Raw genomic sequence first — 19,713 nt, 5'->3', positions numbered from 1 at the left:
CTTTTTTAAGTTATTATTACAAAACCTTCAATTTTTATAGTTTGGTAAAAGTATGTTTTTAGCAAAAAAGCACCTCGCGGGCCGCAGATTCGGACTTTGAAGGCTACATTTGGCCCACGGGCCGCAGTTTGCCGACCCCTGATTTAAGCATATATTATTATTGTTAAGTATTTTCAATCGTTATAGGTTATGTTTCATGTAATTTAAACAAACAGAAAAAGTAAGTCTGAAAAACAAACTATTTTAATGTTATTAAAAATGTTCTACTAAGTACGTGTAAACTTTAGGAAACAGTAAGCAGTAAAATAAAAATAATGTACTACAGAAGGAATCTATTTTACATTAGTTTTTAAATTAGATATTTCTACTAAAAGTTTTGTTTTGCCTAGCAGTCAATGCCTATTATAAATTGCGCAAATTTAAAGTACTTTTAAAAAATTTGCTTCTATGTTTTTTTCGTATATTTGTGTTGATTACCAAAATGTATTAAAAAAAAACTTATAATCATTTTTGTACCAACAGTGGGACAGTATTCGCATCTGCAGATGCAGCTTACGTGCTTGCATACAGCATTATCATGCTTACTACAGATCAACACAGTGCACAGGTTTCAAAATAACGTATTACTTTCATATGAAGTGTTTTAATTGCTTCATCTACGTTGATATAGATTATATTATAAACGTAGAGTATTATTTTTATCTATTTTTTTAAACTATATTTGTTATAAAATATATGAAGATAAATATAATATACTAACTATTTAGATACTATTAATTGCACAGTATTTTACAGTTTTATTTTATAAAAGTTTATCACTGTATCAAATGTACTAAATTTTTAAACAAACTAACCAAAAATAAGTAGTTGTTCATATGTTTTGACAAGAAATGTTTGTATGGTTTCCAATGCTAAAATTTAGAAAAATATATGACAGGTTAAACGTAAAATGACAAGTGATGATTACATCAAAATGAACAGAGGAATAAATGACAGTAAAGACTTACCCCGAGAATATTTAGAAGGAATATACTCACAAATTAAAGAAAAAGGAATTTCCTTAAAAGACGAACGAAACACTGTATCAAAGCAAAATGCTACCAGTATTATTAAGGGTTATTTAAAGCATAATATATAGTTTAGACCAGAATTTCTTAAATTCGTTGTTATTATCGCCCCTTTGAAAGAAAATTAAGTAGTGATTGCAAAAGGCTAGCATTTGCTGTTAGAGTACCAAATTTTAAAGATAAAAATCTTTGCGGACTGCAGTTTTAGGTTTAGTTACAACGTGACACTTTTATTTATTCACTGAATCTCTAGTGTAATTAAGTTAATTACCCACTTGATTTTTTGCCACCTTTGTAGTTAAGATTAAATACTTAATAGCAAGCTAAAGTAAAAAAATGTTGTCCAAAGTTTCAAAACTGTGCCCCTTCCGCCCCCTTACTATTTATTTACCCCAGACTTACTAAATTTTCTTTAAAAGGGGCGGCATTGCCATCTTTGGAAAACCTTGGTTCAGACAGTAAAAAAATATATCAAAAAAATGTTTTTTTGACCTGAAGTAAAATTATTTTTAAATTTTTCTTATAATAAGTAAATTGTAGTAAATTGATATAAATAACAATACGTGATTTTAAGTATTCTTTCATTGTTGCTTTCTAAAGCTTTTTTACGAATGTTTCTAGTTAGACTTTAAGTAATAACCAGTTTTGAACAGGTTCAAAATCAGCCGCACAGAGAATGCGTGAGATGCAGGAAATGGCTGATAATGCGAAAGTGCTAATGGAAGCGGCATCAAAAATCCACTCAGAGTTTATATCTGCTGAGCATCTTGAACATGTTCGCCCAATGTTTAAGGTTTTTCAGAGCTTATTTTAATAAGAGCATAAAAATGCATGTTTAAGTATATTAAATTTTACTTTAAAAATATAATTAAAATCATTATTGGACACCGTAACATTTTAGAACGTTTGTTATTGGATTTATTTCCTAGGAAATATTACTTGGTAATTTAAATATTGTTGACATATTGTTATTTAAGTATTCTATTTCTAGCCGTAAAGTTTTAAAAGGGCGTTGATCTGTAAAAATACTTTGAAGTATAAAATAAGTTTACAACTTCATTCATAAAAGTAAAAAATACATTGTTCGATGAAAATACCGTTTTTTGTTTACTAAACATATTTTTACAATTTAAATTAAAAATACAAAGTTGTTTAACCTAGCAACTGTAAGAAAATTTAAATTCCGTTGTTTCGAACTTGTTTATATACTTCGTAGAGTTATATATTTTTAATAGTATATCCATATGCTTTTGAACATTTTTAGTCTAAACTGGTTTAGTACAGTATATTTTCTCTTTAGAATAGCTTATAAATAAACAAAGTTTATTTCAATAAAAGTATTGATATTTTATCAAACTTTAGAATATATTAAACTAATATTTTGCAAGTTACTACTTGTAATAAGAAAACAATACTCTAAATATTTGTGCATTTAGAAATTTACAAAGTTATTAGAAATACTGGAATCAATTTATGGTAGCATTTTCAATTGCTTTCCACGATAAGTTCGAAGACAAAGAGTCAACCCTTATGTGCTTAAAAGGATTTCAATATTCAATAAGAATTGCTTGTATTTTTGGCCTTTCTGTTAGTTTTTTTTTTTCAAAATTTCATTATTGAAAAATAACTTTTTCTAAGTTTTAATATAAAACTTTATTTTATTTTTCTTCTAGAAAATAATAAGTTGTTATTCTAATTAATAATTTAAATGCAATGGTTATTGTTTTTTAAAAAAATATCTTGAAAAAAGTATTCACTGCATTTTGTTAAATGAACAAAATTTTTCATTTAAACTACTATGTGTCGAAAGCTAAACATAGTTTTTTAAATACTTATTTTTACAATACTAATATAACAAAACACCAATCAGTTGGAACGAGACAGTTTAATCAATACATTGTCGAGATGCTCCTTGTTAGAAGACACTGTTGGAATTCGTGAACTTGAATGGAAGAATCGCGAGGCTATTAAAACATTAATACAGGTAGCTTGTTCTGACGGCAACTACTTGCAACAATCGTGGAAGCAGGTTAGTACTAACCTTAATTTTTAAAGTATAGTCTTATGTTAATTTGTGTGAAATTTAATGCTAATAACTGGTGAGTATCGTAATAAAAAGACTAATGTACTGCCTTTTTACTTAAATTATCAAGTAGTTTAAAGAAATTGAGAAAAAATTGCTAAAAAAGACTATGTAAAATATTTGTTTTTGTAAATCACGAATTATTTGTTTATGAATATTTTTTACAATGGAAGTTAGAAAACCAAAATAAACTTTTAAGATTTTAGGTATGGTTTAAATTTTTTTTTCTAATAATCGTTTTAGCAATTGTTAAATTGAATTTAAAACTTATTTCAATTGTTACCTTATTTTTATAAAAGTTGAATGTTATCACTTGGGTTTTTAAGTTTTTTAAATATTTCTATATAACTAGTTTGCTGTTTTTATAGTTACTTCTTTTTTTCAGATTTTAAGGTGCATATCTCATTTGGATCTTATACAATCGATTGGAAGTGGAGTAAATGATCATCAAATAACTGCTATTAAAAAGAATGCTGTAGTACAAGATTCTAACCAGAGTATGTTTTTTATGTTATCTGTTTATCTTGATTTTTAAGGAAATAACACTCGTAAAATTATAGCCATAAAACTTTAATTTTTAAAATGTGAGATCGAAATTTCTCTTTTTTAAAACCCTCCCTTTTAAATCGTGTATCGATTAAACTACATCATGTCGTAAATGTTTATAATACTATATATACTATTTATTAGTTTTGATTTAGTTATGATTTATTATTTTTATGCAACATGCTCTGTCTTGACTTTTGTATAAAAAAATGATTCACTTTTTGAATGGTGCTTTTAATTTTTTGCAGTTCTAACTAAGACGTTTGGTATAGGGGAAAAACGTCTTGCAACCATACAAGAATCCATGGGAGAAACAAGCTCTCAAAGCTATGTTGTCGCTGTGGATAAAATATTCACAGGTTCAGAACGACTTGATGAAGATGCCATTGGTTTGTTTCTCAAATTATAGTAATACATTTCTTTATGTTATTGATAAGTAGCTGAATACTTAAAATTTATACTTGCTTACAGAGTCCTAAAATTTTACTAATTTGGACAAACGTTTAAATTTTTTTATTTTATATATCGTCTTGTATAAGTTTATGCATAACAATATTCTAACAACAGTTGATTTTGTGGACTGTTTGTGTGAAGTTTCTTTGAGTGAGCTAAATAACCCACTTCGCCCGCGTAAATTCTCTTTGCAGAAAATAGTTGAAATTTCATACTACAACATGGGTCGTGTCAGGCTGCATTGGTCAAGAATATGGGCAATACTTGGTTCGTTTGCTAATGGTATTAAGTAAACTTACATAGAAATATACGTACAATTCTTCTTATTTCTGACTATTATAATTATTTTTATTCCACATATTCTTAATAAAGCTGTATAGAGTTTTTTTCTACAACTTTTTAAAATGTTTTATACTTTCTAACGCTTCGGGTTTCTTTTAGTTTATAAAGTTTTAAATACTATTTAATACAACTTAGTTTTAAATGATAAATAGTTCAACTTTTTCGAAAAAATTTATATTAAACAGTTTATTTTAGTTTCCAGAAAAAAAAATTTGCAGGAGAGCATTTCAATGTAGTTGGATGTAGTGAAATAGAAGAAGTTGCTGTTTTTGCTGTAGACAGTCTACGTCAACTATCTATGAAATTTTTAGAGAAAGGAGAGCTGCCTGGTTTCAGCTTTCAAAAAGACTTCTTACGCCCTTTTGAACACATTGTCAAACACAACCCTCGAGACAGTATAAAGGATATGGTGGTTCGATGCATACAAAGCATGGTTCACCAACAGGTATAAAAAGCTAACAAATTGGCTACAAAATGTATTTAAAAAATACTGTTTTAAATTCTACAACAAAGAACTTTTTTGAAAAAGCCCTAGTATCTTTGAATTAATAAATTAGTAATAAGTTTTTAGACAACCATTTATAAAATACAATTTTAAGCTTTTCTGACAGCAAGTGAAAGTCAAGGCTTTCGCTTTGATGACTTTTTCCGATGTATTCTAAAGTAAAAAAGTAGTACTTAATTTTGCTAGTTAAGTTAAACTTCTAAGTGTTTATTGTTTATATACGATTATTGCTGCTGTTAAGTATTTATTTATTTACGTAGTGGTTGTCAAACAAGTTAAGGCTTAGATAGTCATGTATCTCACATAATGATTTAAATGCAAGAGTATAAATCTTTTAAATGTTGTTTAATAAAAAATTCTTTGTTTTTAATTAAAGTTACAGCAAGCACTAAAATATATGCCCGTTAGCATAAGGTTTAAAAGATATTTTTGCATATCCTTTTTTATTGTTCAATTTTTTTGTACCTTTTTTTCTACTTAAAAAAAAATGTCTAAATGTTTAATTTTTAGTTTGATTTTTCTAGTTTTTCTATTAAATACTGAAGTTTACTTACTTTTACCATGAATTACAAATTTCCAGGTCAAAAACATAAAGTCTGGTTGGAAAAATATATTCTCTGTATTCACTACCGTTGCCTCGTTTAGTAATGAAGAGCTAGTTGAACTCGCTTTTACTATAACTTCCGCTGTAATGAGTATGTTTTTCCTTATTTGGTTTTTCTTGTTTTAATAAAAAAGGATTAGTAGTGTATCAGTAGTAATATAACATCTGGTTACCCTCAAAAATTTTGTAGTAGACTTATGTAGATTTTTTTTCAGCGTGGTAAATCATATAAAACGTAGCACAAAAAATATCTTCCTAGTTGTTATTTTTACAACTTAGAGCTAATTAAATTCAATGTTTTATTATATCGGTAATTTTAATAAAACAAAAATGGAGTTAAAAAGTTGTTTTTTTGAAGTTAGTAGCATTTATAGAATTTTATCTAAGCTTTGAGTTCATTTTTACAGTCATTTCTGATAAGCTTATTTTATTAAGAAAGTAACCATCAAATTTGGATAGTTTTTTAGGTTACTTTTTGAAAAAGCAAACTAAAAGTAAAATAGCAAACATTTCGGCTTACCAAGACACTTTTGTATTGTCACACAAGCACCTGAGGTCTGTCTGTTATTGCAGCTTGTTGTGTCTCAAGAAGACGAAACACAATCAATATTGACTTGCAATATCTTAAAAGCAAAAAAAACTGACAGAATAGCTATTTATAGCCCTTAGACCAGGGTTTCCCAAACTTTTTTGCTAATGGCCCCCTTTAAAGAGTTTGAAAAAGTAATGGCCCCCTTCAACATATAGATTACTCAAAAACTACGATAAAATACACATAAGAGCTTTTTTTTTTTTTTTTTTGCTCTTCATCTGGAACTCAAGAATATCTAGTGTAAGTTTCTAAACTGCCATAAAATACACATAAGAGCTTTTTTTTTGCTCTTCATCTGCAACTCAAGAATATCTAGTGTAAGTTTCAAGTTATGGCCTCATGGCCCCCTGAGTATCTGTCATGACCCCCTAGGGGGCTACTTGGCCCACTTTGGGAAACCCTGCCTTAGACAAAGCCAACACCAGTAGAAATAAAAACGCAAGATAACAGTATGCAAGGAAAGATAAGGTATGTCAAAAAGTAACTTGCTATACACTTATTACAGCAAATGAGTTTGTGAGGAAGTAATAGATCATTGAAAAAGTGTGACTGAGCTACTAGATAAACTTATTACAGTAAGTGTAACAGTTTACAGCAAGGTTATTGACACTACAAGCTTACATACAGGGCACATAAGTGCTTTTGTAGCATTCAAAAATATTTTGATATTCCAGTTTTTAGACTAGCTTGTACCTGTAGGCATCGTGTAATAGAGCTGCTACTAGATAAACTTATTGGTTCTCTAGCAATAAAAAATCAAACAATTCGCAGTTAGCAAATTTAGAAGGCTTTAACAAATTTAGAAGGGTTGAAGTTTGATTGAGGTTTTGCATTTTAGTCGTTGCTTATGACGTTCATCAAAATATTATAATCTTTAAAATTTACCTCTTTGATGACTTAATTTAAAAGAAACTGTTTTTATTTTATCACTTTTATTTTATTTCTGACAAGAAACTGTTATTACTATATAAAGGCTAAACTGTAGAAGTTAAAAACTAGTTTAATTATTTGAAAACTGTAAAAGATAAATTTTAGATTAATTAATATTTTTTTACTTTTAGTTTTCTTCTTCCATAAAAAACTTATTGAGCTTCCCAACTTTGATTGTTCATATTTTAGAAAATAAGCTTATTTAAAAATAGTTGTAAAAAGCAATTTAAAGCTTAGATAAAAATCTACAAAATAAATTAACTTGAGAAAAACAATATTTTTGACCCACTTTTTGCTTTAATAAGTTTACCGCTATAGTAATAATTTCAAACGTCATTAGATAAAAATTGTTAACATCTAGAAAGAAAATTAATGTGCTTCTTTTTTATATGATATCCCTAGCTGAAAAAAATACAGTGATTAACTCCTCGGTGCACCGGGTGCACCCTAATAAGTAGAGTTAATGTGAACAAAAAAGTTCTGCTATGTCTTTCTCACGCTTCTACTAGAAATAAACTTGGACATATGATCTAAAATTGTTTTGTGAAATATTATGAGCTTGTTTTTTTCTACTTATAAGTAACAAATATATGGTAGATAATGGTTTTTATCATTTATAAATATTTTTAACAGCACAGCACTTTGAATTTTATTTTTCCTCTATCATTTACTGCTTTCAAGACGCTGTTGTAGCGTTGAGAGAATTTTCTTGCTGCTTGTTTCCCGATACTTCTATGGAAGCAATACGTTTAATTCGACAATGTGCTAATTATGTAGCTGAAAAGCCAAAGGTGTGTTTTTTTTTAGAATTATAAACAAATAAGCGTTTTTAAGCTTTTTTTTAGCTTAGTTATATTGAGATTTTTTTTAAAGTAAGGTAGAAGAAAATTTATTTTATTCTATTAACACTCAAAGTAAGTTTTTCAAATGAAATCATATGATGTAAGTTATTTATTGCTAACTGCTGAAACTAAAGCAATTTTTTTAGTATTTCGAGGATTTGACTGGAGATGAGTCCCAATATAAACCTGGTGCTGCTGATAAGATTTGGGTGCGCGGATGGTTTCCTATCTTCTTTGAACTATCTTGCATTATTAATAGATGTAAGCTTGATGTCAGGACTAGGTAGTTTAGTTGCATAGTACAAATACTGTTTCCTTCTTTATATATACTTATCTTTTGATAGCATGTTCTAGATTTTTATTAAAAAAAACAAAAGCAAACGGTAATAGTAAAATTATCTAAAAGAAATAAATTAGACATGGTTGCCAAAAAAACTGGAATCCTAGAAAAAACCTTAAATTTGACAATTTAGGCAAAAAAAAAAAACTGAAAAAACCTGAAGTTTGTAAAATTAAAAAAAAACACGGAAGTTCGAACAAAATTCACCAAAAAACTTGCATTTTTAAACTATCTTTACGTGTAAAGTAACAAAGTTTTGATTAGATACAAAAATTCTATCATTAAGATAAAAAAGTGCATCATTTGAATTTTTTTATTTAAAATCGCAGTATGTTTTCAATGTTGTTGTAATACTTAAGACAGTTTTTTAACATAAGTTCAATTTTTTACTAAAAACCGACTAAAAATATTTTTTTAACCTGGAAGAAATTCAGAAAAAACTTGAAGAAATTTACAAAAATCCCTTGGCGACCCTGAATTAACTTTACTGTAGTTTAATTACGTTATTTTTCTCTTTGCTTTATAATTTTTTAAGTTCATATACCTTTATAATTTACCTTTAAATTTATGGCTATATTGTTGAAGCACAACTTTAATTTTAACAGAGGATTAACAGTGATGTTTGAAATCATGAAAACATATGGTGAAACGTTCCATCAGTCCTGGTGGCACGATCTTTTTCAAATAATATTTAGGTAAACATTAATATTATCATTTATTTGTTTTAATTCTTTCTGTTCATTTACTTATTTTTTACTGTTTAAATTAACTTTTATTAGAATAAGTAGTTGCTTAACAATTAATTAATTAATACACTAGGCTATTAGTTCTTTAACTTTTTATAAGCACAGTTGATCACTAAAAAAATCTGTGCAGTTTTTTAACTTTTATTTTTATCATGATTGTTTTATAAGTTTAGTTCATAGTAAAAATTGTTTATAACCATCAAAACAGCTTTTAAAAGTCATTCAAAGTAGAATATTTATTAAGTGCTTTGAAAATATTTGCATTACTTTTGAAAAATTCTTTGCACAAGCTGTACATGCATTTAAGCATTTTCAAAACGACTGATTTAATTTTGTTGTATTCTTAAGAATATTCGACCAAATGAAAATGCCAGAGGTACAATTAGAACGAACTGATTGGTTCGCTACGACTTGCAATCACGCTTTGTTTTCAGTATGCGACGTGTTTACTCAGTACTATACAACGCTCGCCCCTACACTCCTGCACGGTGTCTACGATCAGCTGTTGTGGTGTATCGAGAAAGGTTTGTGCATATATATATAGATACTAATTCTGTTTTAAGTATAGAAACAATTGTCAAATAAAGTAATTTTTTTTAACGTTTCTATAAAATACTGCAACATTGTAAAAACTATGTCTAATATTTTATAGATTAAAAAATTTTAATGAACTTATTATTATTACTCTAATTGTTTTTTTTATTACTCTACAGTAGGTGTAAATGTAAGTAACAGTTGTTCATTATTTTTATCAGGGATGTCAGAGGTTAATATTTTTTTGTTTCTAAGCTCTGTAAGTTATAATTTATACAATTTAATTTTTTTCTGTATCTTGCTTCAATAAAATCCCTTGCTTGCATATTATTATATTGTTTATTGTGCAATGTTTGACTCAGGTATCAAAACCTAAGCCACTTAAGCAGGACAAACAATGAGAAAATTAAGATAAAATACGTTTATATTCAACAAAAAATAAATGTAAACAAAACATTGAAAAAAGTTAAAATTATTAAAAACTCATTAATAAGTTTAAACTTATTTGCTTGATATAAAAGGCGATAACGTAGTACATACAAAACTAATAAAAATAAATTAATAGTCTGTTAGGGGGGAGGAGTAGGGAAATAAAACTAATTAATATTACAAATAGAAAAATGAAAAACATAACTAGCTAATTTAGATGGGGTTAATATTTTTAAAAAAAAAATATTTATTTGTATTGTTTTTGTGAAAAAATACTGAATTTTACTGATATTAATACAATTTATATCAAATCTTTTTAGTTTTTAGCGAAAATGTTCTACCCTCTCACACGATACAACATCCTGTGGTAACTTGTTCCACACAGTCTTCGCTCTGTGAAGAAATTAACCTTGCCACTGATTGTTGTTAAAATTGTGTTAATATATTATTTTTATATCATTTCCTCTTAACTGATATTTGTCATGGGAAAAACTGAAAAATTGACTGCAAAAAAAAACCTTATATTTGCCATTAATAGTATTATAAAGCGTAAATAAATCAAATTCACATCTTCTATATTCTAGAGAGTTCAATCCAAGTTTAACCAATCTATCATTATACGATGTATTGGATATGTTACATATAAAACGAACGGTTAAAGTTTTTTTGCAGAGACTCAATTTTGTTAATGTCTTTTTTTAAATAGGGTGACTAAGTTTGTGTATTGTATTCAAGCTTAGGACGAACGTATATTTTAAATATTTTTTTTCAGAATAGTAGCTAAATTAGTTTTAATTTTTTTTTATATTTGAGTGGATGAAACTTGTGCAATATTATATAAATAATTTATTTGTTCGTTCCATTTTAAGTTTTCAGAGATATGTATTCCTAAATCCTTAAAAACTTTAACTGTTGATATGTTAGTGTTATTAATTAAAAGGTCAATCGGGTCAAACGTTTGTTTTTCTAAATTTTTAGAATTTTACATATTTTAGGATTTAAATCAAGCTTCTTGTTTTTAGCCATTTGTAGATATTATCTAGAGTAGATTGTAAACAGATATTTGAATTACTATTTTTTTTGTTTTATCTGCAAATGAACTCATATACCTTTCAATATCAATGTTTGTAATAATATCGTTTATGTAAATTAAAAAGTGTTCTAATATAATTGCCTACTGAGGACGAATTTTTTTGAAAGTACTTTAGGCAATGTAACGAGTACTTATAACTTTGTAGTTTTTTTTGTAAAAAATAAAAAATAAGGGGACCAATTGCACAACCTTGTGGTACTCCACCTTATATCGATAAAGGGTCTGACAGTGTATCAATAATGACGACTCTTTGTGATCTCCCAATTAAAATATTATTGAACCACTTCACTAAGGATTCATGTAGTCCGTACTGACTCAATATTTTTAATAATCGTTTTTGTGATACTGAATCGAAAGCTGTTGTAATATCATTGTAAACTAATTTGATTCTATCGTTTTTGAGATAAGGAACTATCTAAGAATGTAAGCATTTTATGAGTTGAACGTTTGACGAGCGGTTAGGGACAAAACTAAGTTGTTTATCAGATAATAAATTATAGTCAAAAATATAATTTTGAATTTTTATAGATATTATGTGTTAAAAATTCGAGAAAAGCTTCTAGTTAAAGATAATGGCCTTAGTTTAACGCGTTGTGTTTGCTACCTTTCTTATAGACTGGAATGACGTAAGACATTGACCATTGTTTTGGTACTTAAGCTGATTATAAAGAGCAATTGAAAATAAATGAAAGTGAAAAAATTATTGATGGAATTGCATACTTGATGAAAAGGGCGGAATATTTTCTGCGGTTTTAATGATTTTATATTTAAGTTGGTTTTAAAGTTTTTGCTTTTTTCAAAGAAAAAACCTTTTTTACATGTAATAAATTTAGTACTAAGTAAAAAGCTATTCTGATACATACGTAATGATTATGACAGTTAAGTTAATTACTGTCAATGGATATTGGTGGCTTATTGTACTCTAAATAAGAAGTTAATTTTTGTCCTATTTATCAAACCACATTAATAAGTTTATTATCAACTAAGAAAGTTTTCTTCAGCACTAAAATTTTTCAATTTGTTGTTTAGTGTCAAGTAAACTGTTTCTAAAATTGTAAATAGAAACCTATGAAAAAGTGTAATTTAATAAGTTATAATGGTTGATAAATTTATGAGAGTGAAATAAGCAAAATTGTTTGGTAGTTTTTTATCTAAAAATTAAAAAAATCAAAAAAAAACATATTTTGTTAGCAATTACGTGTAGTTCTTTGTAATAATATTCGACTATTGTAGATTTAAACATCACTGTTTAAAAAAACGTTCTTAACGCTACCTATTTAATTTACTTATATTTTAATGTTAGGTAATCGTTCATTTTAATCAGACTGTAGAACAATCTTTGTATAACACAAGATAAATTTTGAAGTTTAGTTTGTACTTAATCTCTTAATTACAAATATTTTTATAAATTGTTTATACAGAAAATGAGCAACTGGCCAGATCAGGTGTCAATTGTTTCGAGAATCTAGTAATTTCAAACGGACATCTTTTTGATCACAACACATGGGAGCTTACTTGTGAGAAAGCAATTCAAATTTTTACGATTGTGTCCCCAAATAAATTGCTTACCTGGGACCCCAGTCGCTCTCACGGTTTTTTTTATAAATGTTTTTATTTTGGTTCATTTTAAACTTTTTATCTTAGTTTAACTGTATGCTATTTTTCTTTTATACATTAAAAACTTCTATAGTTCATATTTTTGTTATTGAATTTTTATTACAATTATAACATGTTTTAGTTCTTTTTTACTAAAATATTAAAATTAAATAAATGAAACTTTAGAGAAGTACATGTCTTAAACGCTTTATATAGTTCTAAAAGTTTATTTTTAAGTAAGAATAACTTGATGAAAAAATAGGTCTTATTAACTTTCGTATAAAAATAATTTTACAGATCAAAAAGAATTAAAGAGATTACAGCTATTTTGCATTCTCACGTCAGAAATGATCGAATGTATTGACAACTTCCTTTTCATGCCAAAAGCAACAAAAATTCAAGATGAAGCAAACCTCAGACTTGCTACAGTCAGTTTAAATTATTCAACATTTTAGTTTTTTCTCAACTGCTTTTTTGAAAAGGTACTTTGCTATATCTTTAGAGGCAGCGGTAACACAAGTCAAGATTTTTTTAAAGTTTACTATGACTCATTCTTCATTAAAATAATTTAGTTGTGTATGTAAAATGCAGTTTGTTATTTATAATTTATTTTAATGTATTGTATCTTAAACTGATTATATAGTTTTCTACTTGTAACTTGTCATTTTTATTTGTCGACGTATGCCTAATATTTAAGATTAAGTTATATGCCACCAAAGCTAAGCAAAATTTTGATTAGCTCAAGTAACTGACTATCATAAACACAGATACTATAAGTATAGGTTTTATTATTAAAAAGTTTTAAAAAGTCTTTCACCTTATAAAACAAAAACAAATATATCTTCTTTTTTTTGAATGTTTATTTTGCAAACTAAGTTTCGCTCAAAGAGCTCGTCTGTGCTTTAATTAAACTAAAAATTCTAAAAAAATTACTTAAAATTTATTGAAAGTTAATTGTAAGCTGTTATAATAAAGAATTAGCAATCCACTTTCTGTGACATTAAATATGTTTTTTTTTAATTTTTAGATTAATTTAATCACTGGTGAGCTCTTTGAGCGAAAATTAGTTGGAAAAATAAACTTAAAAAATAAAGAAAAAATATATATAACACAGATTTAAAATCATCATATAAAACTTTTTATGTATTTTACATAATTTGTTTAACTTTTTTGCCTATTAGATGTCAAAAAGTTAGCATAATTGAAATTTATTTATTATTTGAAACTTAGTATATGGTAATTACTCCTTTTTTATTTCACAAACGTTTTCAAAACTATACAAGTTTCATTCTCAAGTGGTAAATGTTAAATGAATTTGAAAAAAAAAAAGGTTAGTAAAGACAATTTAAAAATAAGTTTATATTATGACGTATGAATAAATTCAAGTAAATACAAACTTAAGAGTTTAGCAAGTTATACTTAGGTAAAGATATATTAATTGATAAATTGTTAATAGTTTTTCTTTTCAATTTAATGGTATTTGCGTATTTAACTTAAGTCGTTTTTCCTCTATCAATTTTGATTCTAGGTAAAGTTCGTTTTGTTTACATAGTTCAATTTGAGAATGAAACTTGTATAGTTTTTAAAACATTTGTGAAAAAAAAAATTGAGTACATAATTACTATTTACTAAGTTGCAAATGGTATATAAATACATTTTAAAACCTTCCTATAAAAGTAAACAGTTCAAATTTGAAATTGAAATGTTGCATTATGTTTATAAATTTAATAACTAAAATTGTTAAACATTTGCAATCATACATTTTAGACTAACGAAGTGAGCAAAGAGCCCCGAGAACCTAACGAAATGTTTAAACTGTTGAGTGAAAATCAGTTACTTCTATTGGTACATTGTCTTCATAAAAATCACGACCTTGCTAAAAGATTCAATTCAAATATTAACCAGCGTGAAATTTTATGGAAGCATGGTTTTTTACGAGTTTTTTTATTTATTTATTGAAGCATTTTTAGTATACTATTTTATTTGTTGACACAATTGTGTATGACAAAAATGATTTAAGGTTTGAAAGGAAAATCATTGCCGAACTTGATACTTCAAGAAACAACTAGTCTTACTTGCGCACTTAGAATATTATTTAGACTTCACGAAAACTCATCTAAGTCTACAGAAAAGTTATACAGTGTTCTTTCAAAGTAAGCCCTTTGTATTTTACTATAAACAATATGGAAATTCCCTCGGACTAGTTTGAGAGTTTATACAAATTTAATAATTATTAAAAGAAAATAATATAATTGTGATAACTCTGTCGTAATTTAGTTACCATACTTGATAGTTTTATTTTAAAATCAATTATTACTATAGAACATGTGGAATAGCAATGAACTATTATATTACTATCCAGTCACAACAACACAGAGAGTCGTGGAGTAATATATTACTACTTATACTCGCCAAACTAGTTCGAATGCCTGATGATAAAGTAAGTTTGCTGCAGTTTGTAATATCTTTTAATTATACCTTGTGTTGTTAAGTAAAAACAGTTCAAGCTACTAAAAATACTTTCTAAAAAAATTAAAGAGTTTGAGAACCTTAGATCTTGCTTAATATATCAAGTTTTTTTTTTGCAAATCTAAAGCTCTATAGTTTTAAACTTGGATAACTAGGAACTTAACTTTGTTTAAATTTTTCCAATTCTGCAAAACGTAGTAGAAACAAATTTTAAAATATTTTAACACTTTCTAACTTAATTTTGTACAAAAACAACTGTATGGCCTAGTCAAGTAGAATATAATCATTAGGAGTGACCGAAAATTCTATAAATTTTTATAAATAAAAGTCAGTTAGCATTTTTTCAATGTTTTGGCTTTCATTTTATTATATTTTTAATTTGAAATTTAAATATAATTTTGTTGCTTTGTGTTACCAAATTAATATTGTAATTAAGATAATCAACAAGTAAAAAAAAAGCAAAACAAGTTTTTTTTTTTAATAGGACTATTGAAATTATTATAGAAAACTTTTTATAAGCAGAAAGTTTTCTGTGGCTTCATAATTCCAGCATTCTGAAATGTTCATAATCTTTTGTATTTATATATTTTATGAAGATATTAAAAATTAAATACAACTTGTTTAACTTTCTAAACAATTATTTTTTTACCAAAATAGTTTATGCAACTTTCAACGGACGTCCACCCGTACTTGTGTGATATAATGTTGCACGATTTCGTGAAAGAAGTACGGTTGTTGCTAAGAAAATTCTTTGTTAGGTGAGTATATTTAAAAGTATTGCATCCTAATTATTTTGTTGTTGGATAAGAAAAATGTTTATTTGAAACCTCAAAGTATTTAGCCTTGTATGCTTTTAAAGTTTACCATAGTAACTAAAACATTTCAAAAAATCAGAAAGTCATAATCAATGTAAATTGTTTTTAATAAGTATTTATTTTTAGTAGTTTTACATCATATGTTGTTTAAAAATTTAGGTACGAGAAACTTCGAAGAAGTTCACCTGTCCCCCAAGAAGATATAAAAGATCTTTAATTTTACTAAAATGACAGATTTAACAGTTGAAAAGTTTTAATGAAGTCATATTTTTTTATTGATGTCTACATTAAATTTTGTATTGTGATTTTATTTACTGAATAATGTGCAATGCAGTTTGTTGGTTAGAATAATTTTTTAAATGTTGTGGCCTGTTCTTATTTTAATTTATTATTAGACAGTTTAGAAATCGTGAGATTAAATAATCCAAAGTTTTTTATACAAATTTTTGTTAGTATAGTGCAACACAACCACTTGCTTTCTTATGGTATTTTACAGTTAACCGTTTGAAAACTATATTTATAAAAATATATTCTATTTAATTTATATTCAAGCCTTTTTTTTACGACTAATTCTACGTATTTTCTGTCTAGTTTATGTAATTTTTAGTTTACTGATTTTTAAAATTGTTTTCAAATTTACAGTTATTATTTACTAGTACATACAACCTTATAAACGTTCCTTATTTTTAAACATATTCTAAGTGGTTTTAATTTTACACAGACTTGGTTATACATTTCTTCTACAGTAGTTTACAACCATGTTATACGCCTGGTGTAAACTGTTGTACTAATAATTATTTTTAGTACATTTGAATTTTAAACATACTTTTTCGATAAAAACTCTAATTTTAAATATAGTAGCTCATAAACCTCAGTGTACCCACTGTTTCGGTACGATTTGTTGTGTTAATACTATACCGTACTATATATTTCTGTTTTTTTTTATTTATCCAACTTTGATAGAAGCTTAGTAAAACTATTAAATTCAATTAAACTATTATTAACTAACCAAGTATTTGAAAAGTAACAATTTACTAAACCTATTTCACTTTTTTATTACAATATAAGAGATGAATATAGAGAACAATAAATTATTTATCTAATAACTGTTTGAATATTTTTACAAAAACTTATTTTTTAATTTCTACATTACCTTACTAAGAAAATAAATCTATTGTAATTAAGGATAAAATTAAGTTATATTTGTTTTAAGTTTGAACAGTAGTAATTACAATTGATAAGACAAAGTTTAATATTTATCTCAAATAAGACTTGAGTTTAGTAAAATATTTTAGTATTCTTATAATGTTTAAAATACTAATCTGGCTTAATTATTGGAATCTACCACACTGATGCAAATACAACTGGAATAAGAAAACTATAGTCGACTGGAGTTATTTTATTATACCGATAAAAAACGTAAAATCCTAGACTAAATTTAATTAGGTAAAAATAAGAAGGGTTTTTCTTAACGTTTATTTGTAATGTTTTAGACTCGATGTACTAACAACAACACTACATTTTTACTAAGCGACTTATTTTGTAAGTTTACTCTGTGTAGATTTATTAACTTGTTAAATTTTACAATCAAAATATGAAATACTTTATTTGTTTTGCAATAAAACAATGCTCTGAATAGGAAGTTTACAAGGTTTTAAAAAATTCGGCGTATTCATAAAAGCTAGTTTTTTTTTTTCTTCTTCAAAACGCATAAGTATAAGCTAGATCTTACACTTGTTTAGTAACAAACTCAAGGTTATGTAGTAATATGAATAGACATTAAGTTTTTTTATACAGTTAGGTTTCGTTTTTTTATAGGTATAAGTACGAGGTAAAATGATAAAATTTTATTATAATTGTTAAGCCATTCTTATAAAAAATAATATTAGTAGTAAAGGTTTTGTAATGCAATAAAAAATTGTAACTTAAAAAGTTTGTGCTTAGAAATACACATAATAAGTTTTTATATAGGTTTAAAGCAGCGATTCTTAACCTAATTCCCTCGTTAAATTTTCTTAAATTCAAGTTATGTTTATTTATTGTCTTTTTTATTTATAAGCAAGTATTTAACTGTACTTTATTCTATTAACTTATAATTCTTTGAACTTAAGGTTTAAAAAAAATCTATATGCTAAAAATTATTAAAATATTTTGTATTGCGGGTAATTTTGATAGTTATTTTTCGTAAAAGGTTAAAATATTAAAAAAGTTAAGAACCGCTTCTTTAACGGTTTAAATATATTTATTAATAAAGCTGTTTTAGTAAACATTTTTGTACTAAACATTGGTTTAAAAGTTTAACAAAATGTTTCTTAAATAGATTTTGATCAAATTCAATCGCTTAAAAACTTAAAATTAAAAATATATAGTCATAAGTCACAATCTTAGTTTATCTATATATATGTTTTAAATTTTAAAAAGCAAAATTAGAACTTTTAATTAATCTGTTTTTATTTTATTCTAAAGTTATGTTTAAACTCTCCGCTTATACCATTCATATAGAAACTTAAAACTAATAGCATATAATGTTCTTTTATTTTAAACTAAAGAGTCTTGTGAATATTTTAAATATAGGAAGTTATCAAATATGCACAAAGGGAAATTTTTGCACGAAGAGCCACTTTTACACGAAGACACTTTTGCACGGTATGAAATTTATTTATTTAATTTTTTTAACTAACTTTAATTTTTTTTTTACTATCACTGTTACCCCTAACCCATATCCTCGGTTGGATACATTTATTTACTTCTGTTTAGATTTTTTATTAATTTATTTTATATATACAGTAGACTACCGCTTAAGTACGCAAATTAAACCCGACCAAAAAGTGCGTACTTAGCACGGGTACTGCGTACTTTTTGACGACATAGTATAATATGAAATTTAGTTGTTAGTTTTCTTTCTTACAACTAACCACCAAATAATTAAGCCAAATAAACAAGTCTTTTTATTTTAAATAACATTTAATACATGATTTTAATCTGCGAATTTTTTTAATAGATTTTAAAATGGTTTATTTTTTCTACAAAAAGTTTCTTCATAATTGGTACATATATTTAATATTGAAAGTCAATGTCAGTCAATGATATAAAAAGCTCTGTAATAAAATCTCTAGTGAAGCAGCACTTGGTATAGCTCCTGAGCTCTATCACAAGCTAAAAAGCACCCATTAAAAATATCAACGTTTGCTAAACAAAGCAACCTTATCTGAGCAGGGCTCGCACAGAAAGAAAACCAAGCAGCTCACACTTTTTGACATGATGAAGTAGAGCCAAGATTTTTTTTATTCTGAATAGATTGCTAGTCAAGCTAAATTTAGTTTTATTTATTACTTAAAACCATTTTTCTGTTATTTGCTAAATTGTTTCGGTTTAGAATAAACCTATTTTTTCATTTTTTATTAGTTTTTTTTGTTAATTTTTTTTTGTCTTTCTGGAAAAGTGCGTACTTAAGGCCGGATGCGTACCAAAAAAAAAAGCGTACTTAAGCGGTAGTCTACTGTACTTTTTGTTTTTCGTTTTTTATTCAGTTTTTATAAAAAAATTATATTCGAATCTTTTATTTTTCTTTTCTTTAATTATTATCACTGTTGTAAACGGGTCAAATTTGCACAAAACGTCATTTTTGCCTGAGAGTAAAAAATAAAACAAAAAAATGTAACAAAAAAACAAAAAAAAGAATTAGTAAAAATAAGTAACCGACTGAAGGCAAGGGTTAGGGGTAATA

The 19,713-nt window shown here is 26.3% G+C and overlaps 1 protein-coding gene across 3 annotated transcripts in view; it reads left to right on the top strand.

Annotated features, from left to right (window-relative positions):
* Positions 1-17,064, top strand: part of LOC145834775 (brefeldin A-inhibited guanine nucleotide-exchange protein 1-like) — a 43,999-nt gene extending 26,935 nt beyond the window's left edge. For all 3 annotated transcript variants that reach the window (XM_082942288.1, XM_082942289.1, XM_082942287.1), the window contains 21 exons: positions 523-607; positions 938-1,115; positions 1,721-1,860; positions 2,523-2,654; positions 2,938-3,096; positions 3,536-3,647; positions 3,945-4,085; positions 4,264-4,416; positions 4,710-4,936; positions 5,577-5,691; positions 7,756-7,913; positions 8,111-8,247; positions 8,910-8,999; positions 9,399-9,574; positions 12,528-12,698; positions 13,000-13,130; positions 14,470-14,629; positions 14,723-14,855; positions 15,025-15,142; positions 15,829-15,929; positions 16,146-17,064. In XM_082942288.1, coding sequence (XP_082798414.1) covers positions 523-607; positions 938-1,115; positions 1,721-1,860; positions 2,523-2,654; positions 2,938-3,096; positions 3,536-3,647; positions 3,945-4,085; positions 4,264-4,416; positions 4,710-4,936; positions 5,577-5,691; positions 7,756-7,913; positions 8,111-8,247; positions 8,910-8,999; positions 9,399-9,574; positions 12,528-12,698; positions 13,000-13,130; positions 14,470-14,629; positions 14,723-14,855; positions 15,025-15,142; positions 15,829-15,929; positions 16,146-16,203 — 2,875 coding nt within the window. In that variant the 3' untranslated portion in view covers positions 16,204-17,064. The remainder of the gene's footprint in view (positions 1-522; positions 608-937; positions 1,116-1,720; positions 1,861-2,522; positions 2,655-2,937; positions 3,097-3,535; positions 3,648-3,944; positions 4,086-4,263; positions 4,417-4,709; positions 4,937-5,576; positions 5,692-7,755; positions 7,914-8,110; positions 8,248-8,909; positions 9,000-9,398; positions 9,575-12,527; positions 12,699-12,999; positions 13,131-14,469; positions 14,630-14,722; positions 14,856-15,024; positions 15,143-15,828; positions 15,930-16,145) is intronic.
* The last annotated feature ends 2,649 nt before the right edge of the window (positions 17,065-19,713 follow it).

The sequence above is a fragment of the Thalia democratica genome, chromosome 4 (assembly GCF_965202585.1).
Source record: "Thalia democratica chromosome 4, ktThaDemo2.hap1.1, whole genome shotgun sequence".
Lineage (NCBI taxonomy): Eukaryota > Metazoa > Chordata > Thaliacea > Salpida > Salpidae > Thalia > Thalia democratica.
Note: the sequence above shows the minus strand (reverse complement) of the source record. Positions and strands in the feature narration are given on the sequence as shown.